The 24,869-nt window shown below is 38.6% G+C and overlaps 1 protein-coding gene across 5 annotated transcripts in view; it reads left to right on the forward strand.

Annotated features, from left to right (window-relative positions):
- The first annotated feature begins 2,285 nt into the window (after window positions 1-2,285).
- The window catches only part of LOC111153147 (transcription factor 12), a 385,322-nt gene continuing 362,738 nt past the window's right edge, over window positions 2,286-24,869 (forward strand). For 4 of the 5 annotated variants that reach the window (XM_022511943.1, XM_022511945.1, XM_022511944.1 and 1 more), the window contains exons 1-3: window positions 2,286-2,503; window positions 3,468-3,564; window positions 4,578-4,650. In XM_022511943.1, the coding sequence (XP_022367651.1) occupies window positions 3,490-3,564; window positions 4,578-4,650 (148 nt within the window). In that variant the 5' untranslated portion in view covers window positions 2,286-2,503; window positions 3,468-3,489. Of the gene's footprint in view, window positions 2,504-3,467; window positions 3,565-4,577; window positions 4,651-24,869 lie in introns of those variants that run through there. The other variant, XM_022511947.1, reaches the window with a different exon arrangement.

Below are 24,869 nucleotides of genomic sequence, written 5' to 3' on the forward strand. Positions count from 1 at the left end.
TGTTAGGTGCATGGTGCAGACAGATGCATGGCAAGCCTATTGCCTAAGGAGTATTTGATCTAAAGAGAAAATAAAGTATAAACCAGTATGGGCCATAATAGATGTGAAAAACTTCAACAGTCACTCCTTCAAAGGAGTAAAGGAGCCCTCATAAGTGAGGGTTTGGGTAGATAGCTATTTCTTCTTCTGAATTAGTTATATGAGAAAGAAGAAAAGAAACTAGTTCTCTCTTCGCTCCCCCCCCTTTTTTGAAAACAGCATTAATACTTCAGATGGGATTACATTCTCCTTTCTCCAATATTTCTCTTCAGGTTTACCACTGAGTGATAGAATGGGCCTTAAAAGTTCTAGTCAGACTTCCCATCTGATGTTTAGGTCTTTGCTGCAAAAAATGGCCGTTGGGTCTGTATTACTTAGAACACACTAGATTACAAATAGCAGAAAACTCGAATTCTGTTGGCTTCATCAATGAAAGCAGACCTGGGTTCAGAAGCTGTTTGATCAGAGCGTCAAAAGCATCATTAAAGATCCTATCTCTTTGCTTTCTCCATGCCTACTTCATTTAATCTAGCTGGACCTTGTGCTTGGAAAACAGCTGCCTACAGTCCAGGGGCTCCTTATTTTTCTTTCTTTTTTTTTCTTCATACAATAGGCTGGTGATGTTCCTTCACTTTTTGTTGTTGTTGTTATGATCCCTGATTTTTGGAGTACATGCAGAAAGAAGAGGTTGCCGCTGAAGTTATTTTGGAATACGTGAAACAGACAAAACTGTCCCCAAAAGTCCATAGCAAATTGTTCCTCTCATTGTCTCAAATTGTGTCCTCCCCATTGCCAACCAGTAACTGTGGCAGGGATGGGGCTATGTTGCTTTATTTAGATTGGAATTATGCTGATTTGTTTATATTGGAACCACATGTTCCAGCAGGCCTCAGCCAGGGCAGGGATGTGACGGCTAAGAACAAGGGGTGTTAACCTAGGGAGAGCGGATAATGGAGAAACTACCACAGGATATGGCACAAGGTCCAGGGTGTGTCCATGGGCAACGTCTTGGAAACCCCCAGCCCCAAGCAACAATTGCTTTCTCCCTCTGGACAGCCTGCGTTGTAATAAAGTAAAGCAACTGCATATTTGCAGCTAAATCTACCTCCTTGTTTCCATGCAAGTCTGGGCTTCAATGACTCCTTTTTGCCATGTTGTTGCCCTCAAGGCGTTGGCTGCTTCCTTCAATTTGTTACTTTGGATGTGTCTTCTTTCTTCAGTGTTTCTTCTGCCTGGCCCTTACTGGTCTTTACTACACTCACTGAGCCAAAAGACTTAAAACATTGGATGTCACTGGAGAAAACCTTACTTCCATTTCCAAACTGAAAGGAATTTAAGTTTGGTTATTTTGTCTTCTTTTTTCTCTGCTTGGAGCTTCTTCGGGCTAAGTTAGAACTTGCGCCAAGACAGCGGCTGTGCGACCAAACCTCCCTGGGCCATCTTTGCAAAATGAAGGCACTGGCTTGATCCGTTTCCAAGAACTCGTCTTGCTGTCCAATTCCGTGGCCCCGACAGGATTCGCGTGGGAAGACGTGACTGTAGACTTGGGGGATGTGTGAGTGGAGTGTTTGGGTACCTGAAGCCCACACTGCTTTGTATAGTTTGAGGGACCCTTTTCCTGCGTGCTGCTCAGCAACGAATTCGACCAGCTGCAGCAACTCCAAGCGGGGACCGAGGTGGCTTGGTCTCCCTTCCCCACACACGCATCCACCGCCAGCGCGGCGCAGCCTCCCGGGGCTGGAACGTCCGGGCCCAGTGTGGCTTGGTCGGGAATTGCAGCTTCCAGGGCTCTGCGGCCTCGGACACGGTGGCCTGAGCAGCGGATCCAGATGCGCCCGCAGCTGCGTCTCCACCGCGCCGCTCTGCCGTCCGAGGCAGGAGCGGGACAAGCCAGAGGAGGCGCCACGGTGCCTGCCTCCCTACTCCCGGGGGCACCAACTAGGCGCCCTCGGCGGGCGGCCCGGTCCTACTTCGCGGGGTGCCTGCGCGCGTCTCCCGCCCCTCCCCTGCAGCCCCGACTTCGTCCCGCCTCACCCCACCGCGGGCTTTGTCCACCGGCCGCGCGGCGGCTCCTCCCCGTTCCCGCCGGCTCCTCCCCACCCCCTCCGCTGGCCCCACTTCCTCGGCGCAGGCGGCAGGAGCGAGCAGGGGACGAAAGGGTTAACTCGGGGCTCTTCCCGGCGCGGAGGGATCCGGAGCGGAGCCGAGCGCGGTGCTGAGGCCGTCTCAGCGAAAAAAATGTCCGCCTGAGGAGACCCACAAGTTCTATTCGGGGGGGACCGCCAGCCCGCCCCGGGAGGAAGGGGCGGCCAGGCCCGAGAGCCGCCTCTCCCGCCCGGATCCGAGAGCTCCCGCGGGGCAAAGTGAGCCGAGCCTCCGGGAGGTGCAAGGGGAAGCCCGAGCTCGCTCTCCCGGCCAAAGTGAACTTTAATCGGGGTGGTTGGATGCGGAGACGGGGCGACAGGTAATTGCGAAGAGGCGAGCAGGAGGGGTACGCCGTGGCGGGGCTGGGGGCTGAGGGGCGCCGCCGCGTCCCTGCCGGAGCGGAGGCGACTCCGGCCCCGCGCCCCAACTCCGCGCCCCTTTGTACAGAGGCGAGCCCGGGGTTCCCTCCAACTTGGGGAGCGGAGTGGGGGCGGAGGCGAGAGTCGCGGGCGGCCAGGCCCGCTGGCGGCGCGCTCGGCCTGCGCGCCCCGCTCGGCACACGGCTCTGGCTCTGGGGCGCGCGGGAGAGCAGGCTGCTTCGGCCGCCGCGCCGGGCTCATTGTTCGGCAGGTCCGGGGCTGGCCGGCCGCAGGCAGGGCAGCAAAAGTGGGAGGAGGCCGAGCCGGGGGAGGAGGACGCCGGGCAAGAGCAAGACTAGTTGTCGAGGTTTGTATTTTCTTTTTAAAAACGCTCCTCGGACGCGCGGGGGTTGTTTTCCGACCCCCGGGGCCCGCTGGGGACGTCCGGGCGGCGGCGGCGGCAGACGCGGGCCTGCGAGAGGCGCGTTCCCTGCAACTTGTCAGTTCTATTGTTGCCGAGCCTGTGAGTCACTTCGCATCTCCCCTCGTCGCCGCTCCGCTCGCTGGACGCCCAGTCGCCCCTCACCCCGCCCCTCGAGACCCCCGCCCGGCCGGGCGCCGCGCCGAACACCCGGCGGCTGCGCGGGGTGGGGGCGCCGCGGAGGGGGCAGGGTTGAGCTCGGAAACTTGCGGGAGAGGCGGCGAGTTGCGGGAGCCGCCGCGACGCTCCCGGGCCGCGCGGAGAAACGCGTGGATTCACCGACCCGGCGCGGTGCTGGGCTCTCCTGCCCCCTGCCCGCACGGCGGTGGGAACGAGTGGGGTAGTGGAAGTCAGCCCACGGCTCTCCTGCCCTACGCCCCTCTTCATCCTCTCACACTCTTTGGGCCTCGGTGGTCTCTCTGAACCTATTTCCTCTGCTTTAGGACCCGCTAGAAGTGGCTGAAGATGAATCCCCAGCAGCAGCGCATGGCCGCTATAGGGACCGACAAGGAGCTGAGCGACCTGCTGGACTTCAGTGCGGTATGAGAGCTTTCCGCGGCATCTTGGGGTTCTGCTGAGGTTTACCAAAAAAAAAAAAAAAAAAAAAAAGGGAAAAGGGTGGGGGGAAGCGATGTGGAGACTAGGCAGCGTGAACTCCATCTGCTTTGAGCAGTAGTTCTCAGGGCTGGAGTCCAGCTCCCCCAAGTTGGACACCTGAACTTTGATGTAATGTCTAGACTTGCAGATTTAAAACTTTAATGCCAGAGGGGTCATTTGATTTAACCAGTTAAAAGGAGAACAATGTAACCATGAGCTTTGGTTGAGTCACCTTCTGACCCTGATGATTATTAGGGATTTTGAACTTTATATGAAAAAAGAAAATTATTTTTGGTGCACTCCATTTCTCTTCCTAAGATGTGATAGAATTTATAATACCCGAAAGAGGTCAGTTATGAGAAAGCCAGTTAAAGGCAGGAATTTCCAGCCTGTTTGAACACTTTTAAGAACATGTATATTTGTGTATGTATATAGGTATACATATATATATGTATATTTGTAAATCTTTTATCATGGGGAAATAAAGGACTTAAAAATAGCTGAAACCTAAGGCCTACTACTTTATCTCTAATGGGTTGAATTCCTTTATTAACTGTTGTTAGGAGGCAGGACCAATACCTACTTTCTAAAACTGGGTTATAATGGATCCTTACTCTATGTAGTTGTTTCATTGGATGTGATTCTGACTGTGTGTATTGAATAGTAGTGTAAATGTAATGAGATCTCTGCTAGAAAGTGAAGATCATGGACAAAAATTTATAATTTTTAACCTTAATGTAAATGACTGGGTTTTGAGAACAGACTATAACCAGTATTTCCAAGTAGCATTAGGAAATAGTATCAGTATGTTTGCTTTTCTGGGTCTGAATGTATATTTTCAATTTTATCTTAACTTTCTTCTGAAATACAGTAACTGATGATTCTTGGTGGACTTTTGTTTGCAAGGAGTCTAGAAGAATTTCAGGACTAACAGATACATTTGGGTTATTTTGTAGATGTTTTCTCCACCTGTTAATAGTGGGAAGACCAGACCAACGACACTGGGAAGCAGTCAGTTCAGTGGATCAGGTAAGATGATATCTAAAATAAGACACTCATATTTTGGTGTTGTGATACATTTTAGTAGAAAAATATGAAGTATTTTAATATTTCTATGTTATTCTGTAGTGTCTAGTTCAAATTAGAAGCAAAAACAAGCCTCAGATGAGAGCTGTTGCTTTTAGGATCCATTGATACTTCTGAGAATTTAAATATTGATGTAAAATTTTTGTTTTCCATGAATTTTTAAGTTGAATTTGTCTTGTTTGAGTACAAGGGGTTATATCCTGCTTTTATGTTTGGACGAATATCAGAAGATTGTGGTCCATGTGTGGTTTTTTTGTTTGTTTAATGTTTATTTACATACGTGTATTTTTAAATTTTGCCAAAATTACAGCCTATTAGCATTATTTACATTTGGGTTCTAAAAAATTGGTGAAATAATGCTGTTTGATATATGAGTATGAAAAGTGGAATTGAGTCAAGAAATAATTAGTAAGACTTGTTTTAAAAGATGGCCATTCCATTGAAAGACTGTAGCAAATTAACAATTTTGAGGACAGTTAGTTAAAATATTAAAGGAATGATGTTACAAATAAATGAATAGAAAGATTTATTTTCAGATGACATCTATTAAGTGTCTGAATTCCATATTCCGATGACATTAGGATAATGTTTAGAATAAGTTAAATCAGATTTCTATTCCTACACTGGTGCTGTGGTCTTTAAATTGACTTTCTGTATATTTATAATTACTTTGCTCCATTATTAACATTTATCCCATTTTTTTAAGAATGCATTTTTTGTTTTTCCAACTTATTTAAACTCAATGATTTGAAAAGTAAATAGTAAGAAGCAAGGTCCATTCCAGTGTTCAAAACCTGTAATTTTCTTTTTAAGTTAAACTTATTTCTTAGTTCTCAAAGATGAAAAAAAAAAAAAAAAAAGCCATGGACAGCATCATCTTAAAACTTCTGTCAAATTCCTGGGCTGAAATATGGTAATTCCTCTTTGACCAGTGCTTTTATGTTCCCTAGTAAAATGATAATTGATTTTTTAAGATATTATAAGAGCAAAACATCAGGAAAGAAGGAAATGTCATAACTGATATCTTAATACTGCTTTATATTTAAAAAGTGTTTCTATTTAAAAATAATTCAGTAACTTTATTAAAATTTATTTTTCATGATGAAATTACAGCTTATGGGTAAAATACAGAATGTTTAACACCTCAAATAAGCAAAATAAAAGCATTCTAGGTTTTAAATATGCTAAAGGCTGATATTGTCTCTATTCAAAAGAATATCATAAAATGTTAGCCAAACTCCAACTCTGTTCCTATCTCCTTTCCATTTACTGGTAATTATTTGAAAATTGTCACTTTTTTGGGGTGGGGAGAAAAAATTACTAGTTAATGTAGAAGAAGGCTATATTCTTTTACTTTCTTTACTACTGTTTTGAGTATGTCTCAATTTTTGCAACTAATTCATTTTCAGTACTTTAAATTTACTTTGATACATAATAGATGCTTAGTGTATTTCTTTGAGTAGTGACATTGCTCTTTTTAGGTTGTTTGTTCGAACTTTAATTGTGGAAAATATATTTAACTGATATTCATTGGCATCAAGGACATGAACTTTATTTAGAAACTTGCTATTAGAAATACTTTCTGTTTTTAGAATAAAGGCAGTTATATTTTTTCACTTTTCAAAATTAATGTGTGGTTTATGTAGTGTGTGAAACTAAAAAGTATGCATGAACGTGATATATATTATTATAAATATGACATTGGAACATTTGTAGGCCTTTCTTGTCGCTTGCATTATGCGAAGAAAGAAATTATTTGTTTATATTGCAGAAATAATTATATGGTATTTGATTATTTGGAGTAGGAAATTTTAAATTTTAAAATGGTTAGATTTGTTACTTGTCCATTGAAAGTTTGAACTTAAACACGTGTTCAGTGGATATAGTTATATTTATCTTTGTGGTTTAAATACCAGGAAAAAAAAAAGCTATGACCTTTAATAATTAGTGAATGGATTTAAATTTTGGGGAAAGCATAATGGCATAAGTGGTTATTTTATATCAGAGTATATTGGTATATGTGGTTTTCCTATAGTCAATTTGTTATCTTAAAGTCTAGAAGAAATTGGTGTAGCAATATTATTTTATTTATATACTTTATTGACATCTGAATAATCTTCTATTCTGATTTCAAAGGATATTAATATGTCCTAATGCCTGTTTATTTGCAGCAATATAAGGAGCTAAAGAGAGCTAAAGATCTTTCTGAAGAGCTGACTTAAAGATTAGAGTTTTCTTGTATTTGGAGTAACTTTGTTAAGACCTTAAGCTTTTGCTTCATGAAAACTAGTTGTGCAGTATAATTTCCTTTCTTATGTTCTTTTGGAGGATAACTTAATTTCACGTTGGACTTCTTTTGAGAAATAATAAAACAGACTTAGAATTTTTTTAGGTGAAAGCATACAATATATTTTATAGTTTAAAAAAACATTATTTTAAAAAAAGTTTTATTCCTAAAACTAATAACTTGTATGATAGCTGACACTTTTTCAAAAGTCATTGGAAAATATGAGAATGTATTTCTATTACTTATTTGTCTGGAGAAATGTGTTATAATGCTATTTCTTCATCAAGGTGTTAATTTTCTTGCATTATCATAAGACTGAATTTGTCCCCTTCATATGATAGAGTCTGTGATGTTCTTACAGTGACCTTGAGAGGTGTGTCTCTCTGTAGGAGTTCAAAGTGAGGTTACTGTGTTATGTTAGGCCAGTGTATCAGGAGAAAACTTGTTGAAAGGATTGATAAAATGGAAGTACTTCAGGTGTTTAAATCCACTATTCCCTCCAACTTCAGAGTTTGAGTGTGTAGAACTAAACTGTGGTATTGGATTTAATTTTTAGTAGTTTAAATATTTACATGATATCCAAAATTTTTTCTTTATTAATTTTTGAATCTAAGTAGTAAGAGATATTGAAACAGAATGGGTATATTCATTTTGTAAGCTATCTTTGTATATATTGAATCTATCTTTGATATTTCTGGAAAATTATCTTGCTTAGCAAGTAAAGTTTTGCTTTTTGTTATTCAAAGTGGATTTTTGTAACATAATTTCTTCTTGCCCAGGATTTTTGGAAATAATTGTAAGAACTGTTTTCTGGCTTTTAATTTTTAAAAGGAATACAGCTTTTCATTCTTCAGTTACTGATCACTGTTTTGGGGGAAAGTTTTTCATTTGTACAGGCTTTATGCTTTTTGAAAGTAATTTATTCATTCAGGAAGCAAATATGCTAATCTAGGGGTGAGCTGGTGAAGGTTTGACTTGGTATTAGTAAATGGGGAAGGAAGGAAAAAATACCGGAAAGAAAGGACTGACAGAATTTGAAGAACTGGATTTCTGTAGGTTAAGAGAAATGACTTAAGGTTGCAGTTCTAGCATAACTGGAGTGTGGTTGTGCTGGAGGAAATAAAGATGCTGAATTGTTTTAAGCATTTTAAATTTCACAGGACCTGGGACTCTTCTAGCTAATTGTGGGATTTATGAGAGAGAAAAGTGCTGGGAGATGAGTTAAAGATGTTGGTTAAAAAAAAGAACAACAGCAGCTCTTTTTTGTTTATAAAATTAATAGTCATCATTGAAAAGAAAGTTGGAGAACAGAAAAAGCAACAAAGGAAAAAAAAAACACCCATTATTTCACTGTCCAGAGAAAATTGTTATGTTTTGATATGTTTCCATTTGGTTTTGTTTTTCCAGTTAGTTCTTTGTTTGCAAAGTTGAGAGCTTAATGATGGTTTCATTTTATGTCCTCCTTTTTTATTTCACTTAATGTTATGAGCATTTTCATCATGTACTTAAAGATACTTTATAAAGTTGGTTTACTATTGTATAATATTACATGGAATGGATATAGTATAACTTAACAATTTAGTTTTCTTACTGCTTGACATTTAGGGATTTTGTTAATTTGCTTTTTGTTATAAAAAATGTGATAGTGAACACCTTTTTGTACATGTGGATTTTTTATCTACACTTCGATTTCCTTTGGATAGGAGATGTAGGTTTTGTTTTTTGTACCTGCAAGTTATAATTAAAGCTAAGAGAGTGAATGAATACCCTTAGGGAAATGAACTCAGAGGGAGATAAATTATCAGGCCAAGGATTGATGTTAATGGTGGAATTAGATGTATAAAATTAGTGACTTTGGATAATTACTTAATGTAAAAATACAATTTTTATTTGTATATAAGTAGAGTATAAGATGACATGTAGAGATTTATATTTGTGTGTAAATGGGTTCTGTGGTAACTTGAGGGGATTCCCATCATTCTTCGACCTGTGCCTTTTGAAATGGAGTGTAATCTAATTGGAGTCTATCGGTGAAGGCTCTTGAATTCTTGAATTCTTAAGAGAGGCACTATAGGATAGTGAGAGGAATTGGACTCAGGAACCAGACAATTGGAATGGAATCAGTGCTTTGCAGCTTATTAGCTGGGGGTCCTTAAGCAAGTCCTTTCAATGATCTGACCATACTTTTTTGTGAAAAGTAGATGATACTGCCTACCCTCAGAATCTTTATGAGGATCAAGTAAGATTATCTTTTTTTAAAAAAGATTTATTTGTTTATTTATTTGACAGACAGAGATCACAAGTAGGCAGAGAGGCAGGCAGGGTGTTGGGGGAAGCAGGCTCCCCACCAAGCAGAGAGCCCGACGCAGGGCTGGATCCCAGGATCCTGGGATCATGACCTGAGCCGAAGGCAGAGGCTTTAACCCACTGAGCCACCCAGGCGTCCCAAGATTATATATTTCCTGACACACAGCAGTTTCAAAAATGGTAGCTGCCAAGGGTGCCTGGGTGTTCCAGTTGGTTAATCGTCTGGACTCTTGATTTTGGCTCAGGTCATGATCTCAGGGTTGTGGGATTGAGCTCTGTGTCTGGCTCCGTGCTGGGTGTGGAGTCGGCTTAAAATTCTCTCTCCCTCTTCCTCTGCCCACTCCACTGCCTCTCTAAAAATAAAAATGGTAGCTGCCATTATTATTGTGGCATCCTCTTAAGTAATACTAATGATAATATTAATAATTAACAGTAATACTTAGAACCAGCTTTATAGGCAATGTTTATTGAACATTATTATCTACAAGGTGCTATGTTAGTGGTGGTGGAGGTGAGGAAATGCCCCCCACAAGGGCAAATATCAAAGTTGCTTTTCAGTGCCATAAAATTATATATGTTGTCAGAAGTCTAAGAAGAAATCCACTGTAAAAGAAAAAAAAGGTAAGGTTCTTAGGTCCCTGGTGCCCTTTCAAAGCTACTCTTCTAGGGGAAAAAATCTTTTAATTTAAAAAAACTACTGCCTGATTTCTTCTTAATACTATTATTTTGTAGATTAGATATTATATAGTGCAGAATAATAGACAGAAATGTGTACAGCTTTTGAAACCCTCTTCCATGCTTCGGCATTGCCATTTGGATGTAGTGTTTTCTCCATATTCTCTAACTACTTGAAATTTTTTCTGGAATGAGATATAGACTAAATAAATAAGTAAAATAAAAATTACGTGACCTGAGAGGATAGAATAGCTGGGAGACAGGTTGGAGAGAGTGTTAAGAGTCTCTAGAGTAGAGCTCCAATTTTTTCTTAATAGCAGAGGAGAAGTAACATAAACTCCCCTGGGAGCCTGAAGCAGCACATTGCAAGTGAGCAGAAGAAATCTTATCTTAAAAATTTTGTGCATTTTACTTTCTACTCCCAAACACAAACACATTTGTTGTAATATGAATATGTTTTGGAGTGCCTGGGTGGCTCAGTTGTTAAGCATCTGCCTTTGGCTCAGGCCATTCTCCCAGGATCCTGGGATCAAGCTCCACATCGGGCTCTCTGCTCTGCGGGAAGACTGCTTCTTCCTCTCCCAATTCCGTTGCTTGTGTTCCTTCTCTCGCTGTGTCTCTCTCTGTCAAATAAATAAAAATCTTAAAAAAATAAAGATAAATATGTTTTAATTAATCATTGAGTAAAACACGTTGTAGGGAGGTGCGTCATGATTAGCTTATAGCACTGCTTTCCCCCTGTTTTGCTTTGTATCTTTGGGGTTGGGGCAAAGGTGGAGTGGGATGTAGGCTTATATTATCTTTCTTTAGTGAGAAGCCCACTTTTATGCTTTGTCTAGAGCATATTATTCAGCTGTTTTTATTCTTGGGTCTTCTCTTGCTCTCACAGAAGTCTGTGAAAAAGGATCATCACGTTAGGGGGCAAATTGTTTTGTCAGGGAGGAAATTGTTATTCCATAACGCACAGAGAAATTTGTTAGTAATGTTGCTTATCTTTTGAACCCTTGTTTTCTCTTTCCAGCCAGATCATCCTGTAATTTAACATGCCCATGACTTGAGAAGAAAATGTGTATTTTTATAGAGAAAGCTTTGTGTTTTTGTTGTTGTTGTTCTATGTCTGAAATGTGCTCTGGTGTGTTCCAGGTTAAAAATGTGCTTTCATAAGACCGTGGTGAGTCATCCAAGCTACTCTAAGCTGATTGGGAGCATAAAGATCATATTTAAAGATCACACTGAAATGTATAAATAGATCAGGGATTGGTTGCTAATTTTTATTGCATTGAGTAGTGACTCAGTGATGAAATTTTCAAAATATAACAATAAAGCAATAAATTTAAGATTAGGTGCAAGATAGAAGAGAATACTTCTTTTTTTTTTTTTTTTTTAAAGCAACCACTACCATACCTTAACCATGTTTTTGGCTATTAAAAATGTTGGCGGAAGGTGTCATTTTGTCAGGTCTCTTTTAGGTGCTAGGAAGGTGGCTGAATTTGAACTGAGGGAGTTCTCTGAATTTGAAGGATTATTCCAGTTACCCAAGGGAAGTCTCTTTGGAAACCTCCCTCAAAAATTGTCGGTTTATTTTCTTCCGGTGGTTTTGCCAGGGAGCCATTGCAAGGCTTTGAAATGAACGGGATCAACTCATGATTACTATCCCGCCACTTCTACATTGGGTGGTTAATGTAGAGAACACAGGTTGAATTTAATATGATCGTGCAGCTCCAGTCAATGAGCAAATGTGCTCCTGCTCTCAGCAAGAGTTGTGAGTCGTGGTGGGGCACCACAGGGATCCCTGCTAGGAGGGAATTACAGTCATCAAGCTTCTCAGTCCTTGAGGCATATGTTGTTTTGAGGTTGTTGGGGATAAATAAAAGGTTTGCTGTACCACTAGAGAGGAAAAAATACTAGGCTTCACTTTGAACTAGTGGCAGAAGCATGCTTTGGCCACAAGTTAATTTAGAGAATCTGAGTTTGTATGGGTCCTCAAATAGCAAAAACCTGAGTTAGTAGGTCCTCTTAGGTTTTTGCTATTTGGAAGGCTTACTATATCTAGCTGACTTTGTCATCGGGTCAGAGGCCCATTGCCTGCCTGCTTGGCATTGACATGCTAAAGGTTTTAGAAAATGTTTTTCACTTTTGGTCCCAATTTAGGTAGAATGAAGTTTAAAGGGAAAGTTGTTTCATGGTGGGAACTTACAGACAGCTTGAATTGATAATGCTTTTCTAGGTAGGCAAGTAATTAGAGCCATTTCAAGAGCGTAAGAAATATCCTAAATGTCTCTTGTCTAAGCATCAGCTTGTTCCTTTTATTCTATGGGATGGTGTGATTAATTATTATATGCCAAGATCACCTTTTACCTGCCATAGATCCACAATCCCTGATCTGCAATTTTGAAATCCCAAAGAGTCTGAATCAGAATTTTTCCTTTAAATTCAGCATACATTATTTTAATCGCAAAATCTGATCTTATCTGAAGGGAGGCCGTTAACAGTCTGTTTTCCTAGTTGTATGGTTACCAGGTGCTGGAAGTGATTTGTAATATATGGTATGTGCACTATATTTCTTTCTTAAATTTGAAAAAATGAATTCTAAAATCCACCTATCTCCATGGATTTTTGAAAAGGTATTTTAAGCCCCCCCTCCCCCCTTGTGTGTGTCTCCCAGGTATTGTTTACAACTCAAGATAAGAATTTCTTTTTTTGACTAAAAGCCTAGAGTAGAGAATTTATTATTTTAAATACAGAAAAAATAATGGTGGTGAACTTGTTAACATAAAGGAAATTCTTCTTGGAATTTGACTTTTCAGGCTGAGCTTTGTGTTTGAGTATTTTGGCCAGTACATTGATTTAGGGAATCAATTTCTGTTTTGAGGGAGGGATACACTTTTTCATCTTTAGGGCCAAGGAGTGTACCGATATTTCCCTGGTCAGTTTGCATGGGAATTTTCAGGGTGCTAAGCGGAGACAGATTTACACATAGATATATAAACCCAAGTAAAATAATTTCTTATATATATATATATATATATAAATGTAAATCTGGTACTGTATGATTACTTTCAAAAGGAAGCCTGAACCCTGACCATAGTCACTTTTAACTGTTGGCTGAGAGCAAATGGAGAAGAGAATCCTAGTGAGTAATCATGACAAAAAAGAGGAGCTAAGATAAAGTTTGGTATGGGACAGATAATAAAACCAGTCTTTGGTAATTTTATTTACTTATTTAATTTATTAATTAATTTTATTTTTTACTTCTTTGGGAGGGAGAGAGCACACGAGCCCGGGGTGGGGGTGGGGGTTTGCAGGGAGGGGCAGAAGGAGAAGCAGATTCTCTTTAAGCAGAGAGCCTGATGCGGGGCTGGATCCCAGGACCCTGGGATCATGACCCGAGCTGAAGGCAGACGCTTAACCGACTGAGCCACCCAGGTGCCTCCAGTCTTTGGTAATTTTATTCTCTTCTTTTATATTAAAGTTAAAAGTTTTCATAGATTGATACGTAGCGTGATGTTTATTCCTGCAGTATACTTATTAAGGGCATCTTCATTGAAAATACATTGTGATTCTAATGGGTATATGAAATTTTCCTCAGTAACCTGTCATTGGCTCACTTCTACTATTGATAAAAACTGTGGAAGTAGCTTTGAAACTAGTTGGGTATGTTTTGAGGGGCATGCTAGTTGTTGGCCATTCAGACTCTGGTTGCCTTGCAAACCTGTTCCCTGTAATGTTCCCAGTAATGCTGTCTTAAGAACCTTGAATACTTAAACAAATAAGCTCAATTAAATAGTTTAAATAATTAAATAATTGAATAATTAAATCCACTTAAAGTTTATAGGGATTTGAGATTCTCTCCTGTAGGAACACAGAACAGGTCATACTGCCAAGTTCTCTCTTGCCTTCATATTTATATAATCTCTTGCAGTGCCGCAATGAACAGACTCTGAGTTTGACTGTGGAGCCTTACTAGACAAGTTGTATAGTAGTAGCACTTTGCCCAGTGGATGACTGAAGGAAGGAGGAGTCTTACTGTTGAAAAGAAATCAGTAATGATAAAACTATTTGGTAAATATTTACTCATACACTGTTTTCTTCATAATTCTTATAGGAAGTTGGTAACTTCATTTTGTAGAGGAAATAAAGAAATCAGCAGTGATACACATTTGCCTGTGGTTTCTTATTGCCCCTCAGAAGTAGCAAACTGATGAGTTGTAGTTGCACCTGCACTGATACCAATCTACACCAGGGCAAGGTTTGTCTTGAGGAGGAATTTAGTATCTCTAGAAATCTTTAAAATTTGTTGTTGTAACAGGAGGCTAAAGTGGTGTAATCTTGGTATTCTCCACAAGAAATTGTTTCAAAATTTATTTTTATTAAAAAGAAAACAATAATCAGAGCCTTTATACAATAGAACTTTTAAAAAATATTAGAAGATATTGAATATAAATAGCTACACCCTGAAATGTCTTTAGGAGAATGTAATTCTTGTGTGTGGTCTTATTGTCCAGCTGTCATCAGACTTTGTGCCTTGGGAAGAAGATGAAATTTGATAGCTCTAAGATGTTGGAATATTCACAGCTATTACGTAGTTGAATCCTAGGAAAGAATGGTTGCTTGATAGTATGGAAAATTCTTTATTTTCACTTTCCCATTTTCAAAGATTTAATGCTTATTTAGTTATAAAGGCAAGTAAAAGCAGATGGAAAATAGTTATTCCAAGGGTAGTTTAAAAATGTTATTAAACATACAGAAGAGATTTTAATTGAAGTCATTAAAATTTAATTTTGGGAACAGAACTTTCAATGCATTAAAATGAAGAGACTTAGGCTAACTCTTATAGTAGTGAATGGTGCTGATTTGTCCATTTTGTATTTTCATTTATTTGAAAGTAGACTGGGCTTTCATTTTGTTGAAGGGCATGTATAGATATTTGAGAGAACACTTAGTAATACCCGGCTGTTTTCACTGGTCTTTGCAGGATGGTTTATTTACATTTAAGGAGGTGGAGAATAGAGCACATTGTTGTATATTGGAAAGAGGAGGGGTTTGGAGTCAAAAAGTTTTGGTTTAGTGTTGGCTTTATCCTTTACTAGATCTGTGATCTTAGCGCAGTATGTTAACTCCTCTTAACCTGTTTATCTTATTGTAAAATGAGGAAAATAAAATACTGCCCTAAGGGGTTGCGATAGTGATCAAGTTAAGTAATTTTTAAGGAAATTCCTTTCTAAAATGTGGAGACTTACAGTTCTGTACAAAATATTGGTTGCCTTATGTTAGGAGGCATAGCAACTCTTGAAGGGATTCTAAGATTACAAGTATAGGTGGAGAGAATGACTATTCATGCAAAACTCATAATATTTCTGACAATCACTTAGTGAAGATTACATCAGGTGATTGAGAGGTAAGGAACTCCTTATGGTAGTTAATGCTCAGAATTTCTAAAATCTTCAAATGAATTCTTTCTCTTTTTGTTTAGATGGGGGATGTTAAGGCAGAGAAGTAAAATTCTCATGCATATTCTTTGGTAGAACTCTTAATAATATCCCAAACCATGGAGCCCCCAAATTAGTATATCTGAATCCATTATTCTCAGCTTAGTTGTTTTAAATGCTTTTTGAGGCTCTCTTGTAGTGACAAGGTTAATCCCAGGCTTAAGTAGGTGTGACAGCTGAACGGTTCTTAGGAATAGTCTGGTCTTGCTTTGTTTGATGAGCAGTAATCTGAACAAAATTTTAATGTCAGTAAGAGTTAACATTTTAAAGATTTAAAAGTATGAGATCTAGTGTCCTTGGTATATTCCCGAGTGAAGACAAGAGGTTGCAAGGATGAGGTTGGGAAATGCAAGTGGAACTCCCATCTGCTCTATGCCTGTGCTTGAAGCAGGAAGGACCCAGTCTTACCCATAAATGACATAGGTATCAGGGCTCTAAGATGTCTGATGATGCTTCTGTTTCTGGGTGTGTGATTAGGGAAGACGGGGGCCTCCCCACGAACTAATACTGCTTTCCATTTAGTATGCTTGTCTGGTTATATAAAACACCTGGCTCACCTGTTGCTGGGAAATACTGAGGCTTTTACTGACTCTTTGTATGTATGTGTTGTGGGATTGTGTTGTTTAGAATTCTTCTTTAAAGAAGGAAATCAGCAAATTCAAAGTTCATAGAACCCAGAGCCAGTAGAGGGTGGTTTTGATGGAAGTCTGTGGACTTCTGGGCTCCGTAGGAGCTCTTTGCTAATTATTCTTCAGGATAAGACAATGACTGGGTTTGGAATATAGCATGATTTGACAGCAACTTACCTGGCATCAACAAAGTTCTGAGGCCTTCTGTCCCTGCACTTCCCATTGTAAGAACTCCTAGTCCTTCCTTGAAAGATCTGTATTAAATTGCAATGATGTGAGAGTAGATGGTTGTTGAGACAACAAAATAAGGGACCTTTGGGAATGGAGATCTAGGGTTTCTGAATATAACTTCTCATCCAGGAGCCAGGTAAGATAGTTTATTTTTTTTCCGTAGTAGTTGATGGCTTCTGCATGCCTGCTGCCAGCTCTGATCTGGTACTTCACTGCAGGCATTGCAGTGGTCTCCTTACTGGGGCTCCTTGTGTCCATTTGCTCTCTTTTCCTCTTAATCTGCTAAGCTGCCGTAACAAAATACCACATACTGGGTGGCTTAAACAGTAACAGTTTATTTTCTTACAGTTCTGGAGGCTGGAAGTCTGAGCGCAATATGGTCAGGTATTCTTCCTGTATTGCAGATAGCCGCCTTCTTTTTTCATTCTCACATAGCCTTTCCTTAATTTGTATGGAGAGGGGTTGTAGGAAAGAAAATGCTGTGGTGTCTTTTCTTACAAGGACACATTTCATCATAGCATTCCCACTCTTATGACCTCCTCTAACCCTAATTATCTCCCAAAGCCCTCACCTCCAAATACCAGCTTATGTAGATGAATTCTTCCTGTGATTCATGTCAGATTTGTTCCTTGTTGGCTCTCAAAACAATCAAAAGGGAGCACCTAGTGACTCAGTCGGTTAAGCATCCAGCTCAGGTCATGATCTCAGGGTTGTGAGATCAAGCCTGGTGTCGGGCTCTGTGCTGAGCACAGAATCTGCTCTGCTTAAGGTTCTCTCTCTCCCAGGGCAACTGGGTGTCTCAGTCGGGTAAGTGTTTGCCTTCGGCTTAGGTCATGATCCTAGGGTCCTGGAATCAAGCCCCACATTGGACTCTGCTCAGTGGGGAGCCGGTTTCTCTCTCCCTCTGCTGCTCCTGCTTGTATTCTCTTTCTTTCTCTCTGTATCAAGTAAATAAAATCTTAAAAAAAAAAAAGTTTCTCTCTCTCCCTTTGCCCTCTCCCCAAAATAAATAAATAAATTTTTAAAACAAAACAATCAGAAGTCTCCCCTTGGCATTTAAGTTCTTTAATAATCTGATAGGAACTTGCCTTAGTTTTATAATCACTACTTCTAGTCTGAATCGTGTGGTTTACTTTCACTGGTCTCCTATCTGACCTCTTGCCTTTAGTTATTTTTTTTTTCACAAACTGGATTTCCTCTTGCCATTTTTGTGCTGTTTGAACCTCCTTTTCTTATGAAATCTTTGCCAGCCATTTCAGTCACAATTTTGTAAAAGTATGGCTTCGAGATTATTTAAAGACTTTCAGGTAAAGGATTTCTTTTTTGCTCCTGAAGGCAGAGCTAGGGTCAGTATGGCAGTTAGGGCCATTCGATTTTGAGTCCAACCAGTTATTATAGCTGGACAGCTTCTTTAGTTTAACACTGTAGTTTAAAAGAAGACTGAAGCCTACTTCTGTTGAATACTGAACATAGAATTTCTGTTTGTAGGAGTTGAACTTGGTGTTCTGAGTTCTTTTTTGCCTAAAATTGTTTAGAATACTGTCCTTTAAAAAAAAAAAATATATATATATATATATATATATATATGTATGTTAGCCAGGTTATAAAAATCCCTGGAAGTGAAGATAGTGTTTTAAGTTTGTATTTCTGCAAAGTACCTTGCTTTGAGGTCAGAAAACACGTGGTGATTGACTGTTTTTAGATTTGGAGATGTGTGATAGTTTGGTGGAAAGAAAGATTAAATTTCCTAAGTTAAATTTCTAGATTACATTCCCTTTATTGCAGTTTTCTTTTCTAGCATCAGCTACATGGTAAGTTTTTTTTTTTTTTAAAGATTTCATTTATTTATTTGTCAGAGAGAGAGAGGGAGAGAGAGCGAGCACAGGCAGACAGAATGGCAGGCAGAGGCAGAGGGAGAAGCAGGCTCCCTGACGAGCAAGGAGCCCGATGTGGGACTCGATCCCAGGACGCTGGGATCATGACCTGAGCCGAAGGCAGCTGCTTAACCAACTGAGCCACCCAGGCGTCCCTACATGGTAAGGTTTTAAGGAAGCACTGAACTTGTATGGATTAGCTGAGTGGATACTGGGGTGTTTGTTAGAATGTTTTACCTGTTCTCTTCTTTCTTCTGAAAAGATCTTAGCCCATCCAGGACTCCACATTTAAATATCAGGGATGAGCAGGAAGTGTCCCAAGTGGTAAAGTCATCGAGGTTGTTTGTGAATATATCTGCCTCTACCAAACCATAGCCAGCCCTTGCTCTGAAAAGCAAAGAGAAGTGATAGTTTCATAGTGTTCTCTTTTGACAAGGTATGTGTCATTTACGTTTTTTAGTAATGTCAGGTTGTGGGGAGAATGGCTTGTCTGATGCTGGGATTGATCAGGTAGAGGAGATCTGTTCTATGAGGTGTATAGGAAACATTTTACCACACTCCGGAAACCAGTAGATAGCCAAAACCTTGGAAGTGGTATTTCCCTAAGACAACCCTGATTTTTAGTAGTTGGGTTGAGCCATGGAAGAGAGGTTGGTTATATGACCTAGCATTGTAGTAGTTGTGGGGAAACATGCATACGGGCAGAAAAAGATGATCTTACTTAATGGAATGGAGTCCATCACCTGCTTAATTTGTGCACCACCCAGGAGCTCCTAAATGTTTCTAAGTCATCTTCAGTTGGAGATTTTTGGGCTAAAGCTGCGTTTGTCTACTGTAGAAAATATGTCATCTTCAGATTTTGAAGTTAGCTTGCAGATCTAGACATGGTATCTTTGGTAGTTGTATCTTAAAAATGTGTGTGTGTGTGTGTATATTTATATATATATTTTTTAAACTAGGAATTGAGTTGATCACTCTGATGTAATTTGGAACTAAAGTATTACCCTTGTACATGGAATTTGGAAAAAGCTTGTTTTGAGGGAAACATCAGTTGAAGGTTAAGGAGTTTTGTGCGGAGAAATCTGGAGCTGTATCAAGCTGGAGATGTGATCTGTGTGATAAAGATAGTAAAAATTCTCATTTTAGTAATCTACCTCAGAACAAAATTTCTCCATTATAAGCTTCTCACTTACTTAAACCCACTTTATCTGATCTGTTGGCTGCTAGAATACTCTTACATGACTCAGATCTCATTGTAGCTTACCTCTGAAATATGTAGATTATGTTTTCTTGTGTAGTCTGATAGAGTGGTTTTTTATTTCAAACAGTAATTTTCATTGCTTGTAAAACTCAAAGATTTCTGAGATGCCACCTTTATAGACTTATGGTTGATTTTTCTCTCAGAGTGCCCATTTGCTCCCTGTGAAAGGAACAGGTTTGCATTTATTCAGTGAATCTAAGATGAGATAATTGGTATTTTTATTATGTGAATGGAGGCTTTGTATTTTTGAATTTTGTGAAACAAAGCTGTGTTTGTAAACACATTTCAAAAATATAAATGACACTTTTTGGTAAAGATGTTCACTGAATAGCAAGAAAGTTCAAAAAAGAGCTTTTGTTAACATTCTATAATAATCTAACTGTTTTCATTGACTGTCTCATTGATTAAAGAGTACCTGATTTTAGAACTTTCTGTGTTGAAAATAATCCTTACACTGGGTTGTGGTAGGAAAATATTTTCTTGGTCTCTAGTACCTCTGGGAGTTTGGAGTTTTCAACTGTTGTCTAGGTTTAGAAGAATGTTTGATAAACAGTGTATTTCAATGTAAAAATAGTCTTGGGAAACTCTAGGAAAGCATTTGTTTAGTGCTCTGATGTAAGATGAACAAGTTGCTCTGGTATTGGACCCATAACAGAAATATTTTTATATGGCTCTAATGGTTGAGGTATAAAGAAATGGTATAAAAGTTTAGGTATAAATAAGTGGATTTCAGGCAAAATTCAAAGTGAGTCTTCAGATTTTGTAAAACAACATGGTTGATTTTACATTCCTCTCCAATTCCTTCTTCTTTTAAAGACTTCTTGGCTTTTTAAAGGAAGTTGTCTGGTCAGGTATGGAAGTATTGTTTCCAGAGGAAGCGTATTATGTCTATATGTCGTGATTTTCATGTAGGAGGAAAGTGTTGAATTTTATATTAATTTTGAGAACCTATATGTAAGTGGCCGATTTTTCTTTTTAAACTACTTTTGAAAAATTGTAAAAATATAAGCCAAACCTAAGTGAATCTAAACAGCACAGAAAGGTGCATGGTGAAAAATAAGTTCTAGTCATTTTTTCCTGTTCCCCATTTCCACTCCCTTGGCAGAGACTGATACTGTTCAGTTTCTTCTCAGAGTTTTTCATGCACGTGCAAACGATGTAATAGCTTTTGTTTTGCGCAGGGAAAAACAGTTCTGCAGCTTAACCTTTTTATTTAAGAGAGGGAAGGTGGGGGATCACTATGTAAAGGCCATTTTTGAGCCTATGTAGATTTTTACTAGGACATTTGATTCCCGAAGATATGTGTAATGATTTGACCTGTTATAAAAAGTAACATAATTGTATAGTACACATGTACATAGTACATATGGCTTAATGAAGCTAAAAAACCCAAAAGCTTTAGCATTTGGTAAGATTTCAGTTTCACCCATTTAATAATTGTTCTTCCCTTTAGAAAACAAACACACAAATGAATTTTATTGAAATAGAAAACATTTGGTAAGATACTAGTTCTTTATGTGCTGTGTACAGGACTCACTTTTACATGAGTTATTTAACCATCTTCATAATAATAACTGAGGCAAATTCAATTTTACTCCTGTTTTTGCAGATGAGGAAACAGGCTTTACACCGTTGTAACATATATACTAAATGGCAGAATCAGTTTCAAAGCTGTTTCATGCAATTTTGTGGCAGTAGCTAGTTATTTAGATTGTTTAAAAAAAAAGTAGTCTCATGGATAGTTTTCTAATATCCTGATATCAAATATCACAGTTATTTAAGTCATTGTTGTTATAATGTGTTTAATGGAGGGATTGGCTTTTTCCTGATCCCAAATTCAACAGTGATTAGCATACTTGGGGAGCTTTTAACAAATACCTATTCCTGGATCATTAACCCTAATAGATATTCAGATTGCACAGATCTGGAGAAGAGGCTAGGAATCTGAATTTTTAATAAGCTGCTGCTTAATTCTTAAGCAACCAACGTGGCTTCACTGAAGTATGTCTTTATTTTAAATTTATGAATATAAAGTTTTAGCTCTCACTTCTTTTTTTCTGAGGATAATGAACCATGACTTTATATAAACACGTGTAAAATGTAAAGGTTCATTTGGAAACAAAGCATCCCTTGTTGAGCTATATTATATTGTGCTGTAAGGACTTTTTTCATAGGGCCACACTATAACTGAAGGTGAATTAAACTGAAGATTTTATCTTGTCTCCTGCACAGGTGAGCTGTGGAAACATTTTGTAAATACATCTCTAAAATGCATAGAGTGGAAACCAAAATTAAGTGATTGAGTCTCAAAAGCCTCTAGAAATGTTTTATCAGTATCATTTTTAGTTGAGAGCAGGATAATACTTACCCAAAGAAGTAATTGTGCATCAGATCTCTTGCCTTGTATTTGCTTTAAATGTTGAAGTTATATTACAGTGCTTCTAAGGAAAAAGAATTAAAAAAATACATCACTTGGTGGCTTTTTGGTTTGGTTTCTGTTTGCCTTTCTCTCTTTTTTTCCCTTTGCTCATTTGTTTTGTTTCTTAAATTCCACATATGAGTGAGCTCACATGGTATTTGTCTGTTTTTGCCTGACTGACTTTGCTTGGCATAATACTCATTAGCTCCATCCACATCATTGCAAATGGCAAGATTTTGTTCTTTTTGATGGCTGAGTAGCATTCCAGGTGTGTGTTTGTGTGTGTGTGTGTGTGTGTACCATATCTTTAGCCATTTATCAGTTGATGGACACTTGGACTGTTTCCATAAGTTGGCTATTTTTTTTTTAAAGATTTAATTTATTTATTTGACAGAGAGAATACAAGCAGGGGGAGCAACAGGGGGAGGGGGAGAAGCAGGCTCTCCACCTGAGCAGGGAGCTTGATGACTCTGGGATCATGACCCAAGCTGAAGGCAAATGCTTAGCTGAGTGAGCCACCCAGGCACCCCCCCCCCCCAAAATTGGCTGTAAACACAGGGGTATATATATATATATATATATATATATATATATATATCCCTTTGAATTAGTATTTTTGTTATTCTTTGGGTAAATACTTATTAGTGCAATTGCTGGATTGTAGGTTGTTCTCTTTTTTAACTTTTTGAGGAATCTCTTTGCCTGAGGGGCCATGCCAGTTTGCATTTCCACCAACAGTGTGAGAGGGTTCCCCTTTCTCTACATCCTCTCCAGCACATACTGTCTCTTGTGTTGTTGATTTTAGCCATTCTGACAATTGTGAGGTGATACCTCATTGTAGTTTTGATTTGCATGGTGAATGATGTTGAGCATCTTTTCATGTTTGTTGACTATCTATATTGTCTTCTTTGGAAAAATGTCTATTCATGTCTCTGCACATTTTTAAATTGGATAATTCATTTTTGGAGTGTTGTTTCGCAAGTTTTTTTACAGATTTTGGATACTACTCTTCATCAGATTCGCCATTTGCAAGTATCTTCTTCCCTTCCATAGGTTGCATTTTTGTTTACTGTGCAGGAGTTCTTTCTTTTGAAGAAGTCCCAATAGTTTATTTTTGCTTTTGTTTCCTTTGCCTTAGGAGACCTATCTAGACAAAAAGTGCTACAGTCAATGTCAAAGTGGTTAGTCTGTGTTCTCCTCCAGCATTTTTATGGTTTCAGGTCTCATGTTTAGGTCTTTCATGTATTTTGAGTTTGTTAAGAAAGGGGTACAGTTTCATTCTTTTGGATGTGGCTGTCCAGTTTTCCCAACACCATTTGTTGAAGAGATTGCCTTTTTTCCATTGCATATTCTTTCCTGCCTTGTTGAAGATTATTTGACCATATAGTTGTGGGTTCATTTCTGGGTTTTATATTCTGTTCCATTGATCTATGGGTCTGTTTTTGTGCCAATACTGTACTGTTTTGATCAGTGCAGCTTTGTAGTATAAATTGTTCTGCTATATAGAGACCAAAATAATAATAATAATAATAATATTATATAATATAATAATAATAATAATATTATTATATAATATTATATAATATAATAATAATATTATTATATAATATTATATAATATAATAATAATAATATTATTATATAATAATATTATTATTATTTTTTAAAGATTTTATTTATTTGTCAGAGAGAGAGGGAGAGAGAGCGAGTGCAGGCAGACAGAACGGCAGGCAGAGGCAGAGGGAGAAGCAGGCTCCCTGCCGAGCAAGGAGCCCGATGCGGGACTTGATCCGAGGATGCTGGGATCATGACCTGAGCCGAAGGCAGCTGCTTAACCAACTGAGCCACCCAGGCATCCCTCAAAATAATATTATTATTAACTTTATGTCCCATGACCTTTGTGAATTAAATAGACTTATTAGGTATAATAACTTTTAAAAATACGGATATCTTAGGATTTACTATGTGTATAATCACATTGTAAATTAAGATGGATATATATTTTTCTTTCTTATCTCTGTATCTTTTATTTCTTTTACTGATTTAGGATACTGGCAATTATAGTAAATATATAGTGTTAAATAGAGCTGATGGGAGTGGATATCTTTGTCTTGTTCTCAGTTTTAGAGGAAAATGTTCAGTTTTTCACCAGTAAGTGTGATTTTTAAACATAGGTTTTCTGATGATGGCTTTTACCAGATTGAGGAGATACCCTTCTCATCCCAGGTTGCTGAATGTTTTCGTACAGGAATGGATTGAAATTTTGTCAAATAAATCCATTGAGATCATGAGATGGATTCCTTCTTTTGTTCTATTCATATAGTGAATAACCTTGATTTTTGAATGGTAAACCAGCTTTGTGTTCCTGGAATAAATTCCACTTGGTCATGATACATTATTATTATTATTATTATTATTATTATTATTATTATTTAAAGTTTTTATTTGGTTCTTTTTTTTTTTTTAAGATTTTATTTATTCATTTGACAGACAGAGATCACAAGTAGGCAGAGAAGCAGGCAGAGAGAAAGAGAGGAAGCAGGCTCCCTGCTGAGCAGAGAGCCCGATGCGGTGCTCGATCCCAGGACGCTGGGATCATGACCTGAGCCGAAAGCAGAGGCTTTAACCCACTGAGCCACCCAGGCGCCCTGATACATTATTTTAATATTACTGAATTTGTTACTATTTTGCCGAGGGTCTTTGTATATGTATTCATCATGGATATTGATCTATAGTTTTCTTCTTTCTTTTTTTGTACTGTCTTTTTCTTGGTTTTGGCATCAGTCTCCTGTTTGCCTCATCAAATGCATTGGAAAATGTTCCCTTGCCCCTCCACTATTTTCTGAGAGTTTTGTGTAGAAGTGGTTTTATGTCTTCCTTAAGTACATAATAGAATTCACCAGTGAGGCCTTCTAGGCCTACTATTTTTAAGAAGGTTATAAATTGTGAATTCAGTTTCTTTAGTTGTTAAGGTGATTCAGGTTTTCTTTT

The sequence above is a fragment of the Enhydra lutris genome, unplaced genomic scaffold (genome assembly GCF_002288905.1).
Source record: "Enhydra lutris kenyoni isolate GAN:26980312 unplaced genomic scaffold, ASM228890v2 scaffoldscaffold31, whole genome shotgun sequence".
NCBI lineage: Eukaryota > Metazoa > Chordata > Mammalia > Carnivora > Mustelidae > Enhydra > Enhydra lutris.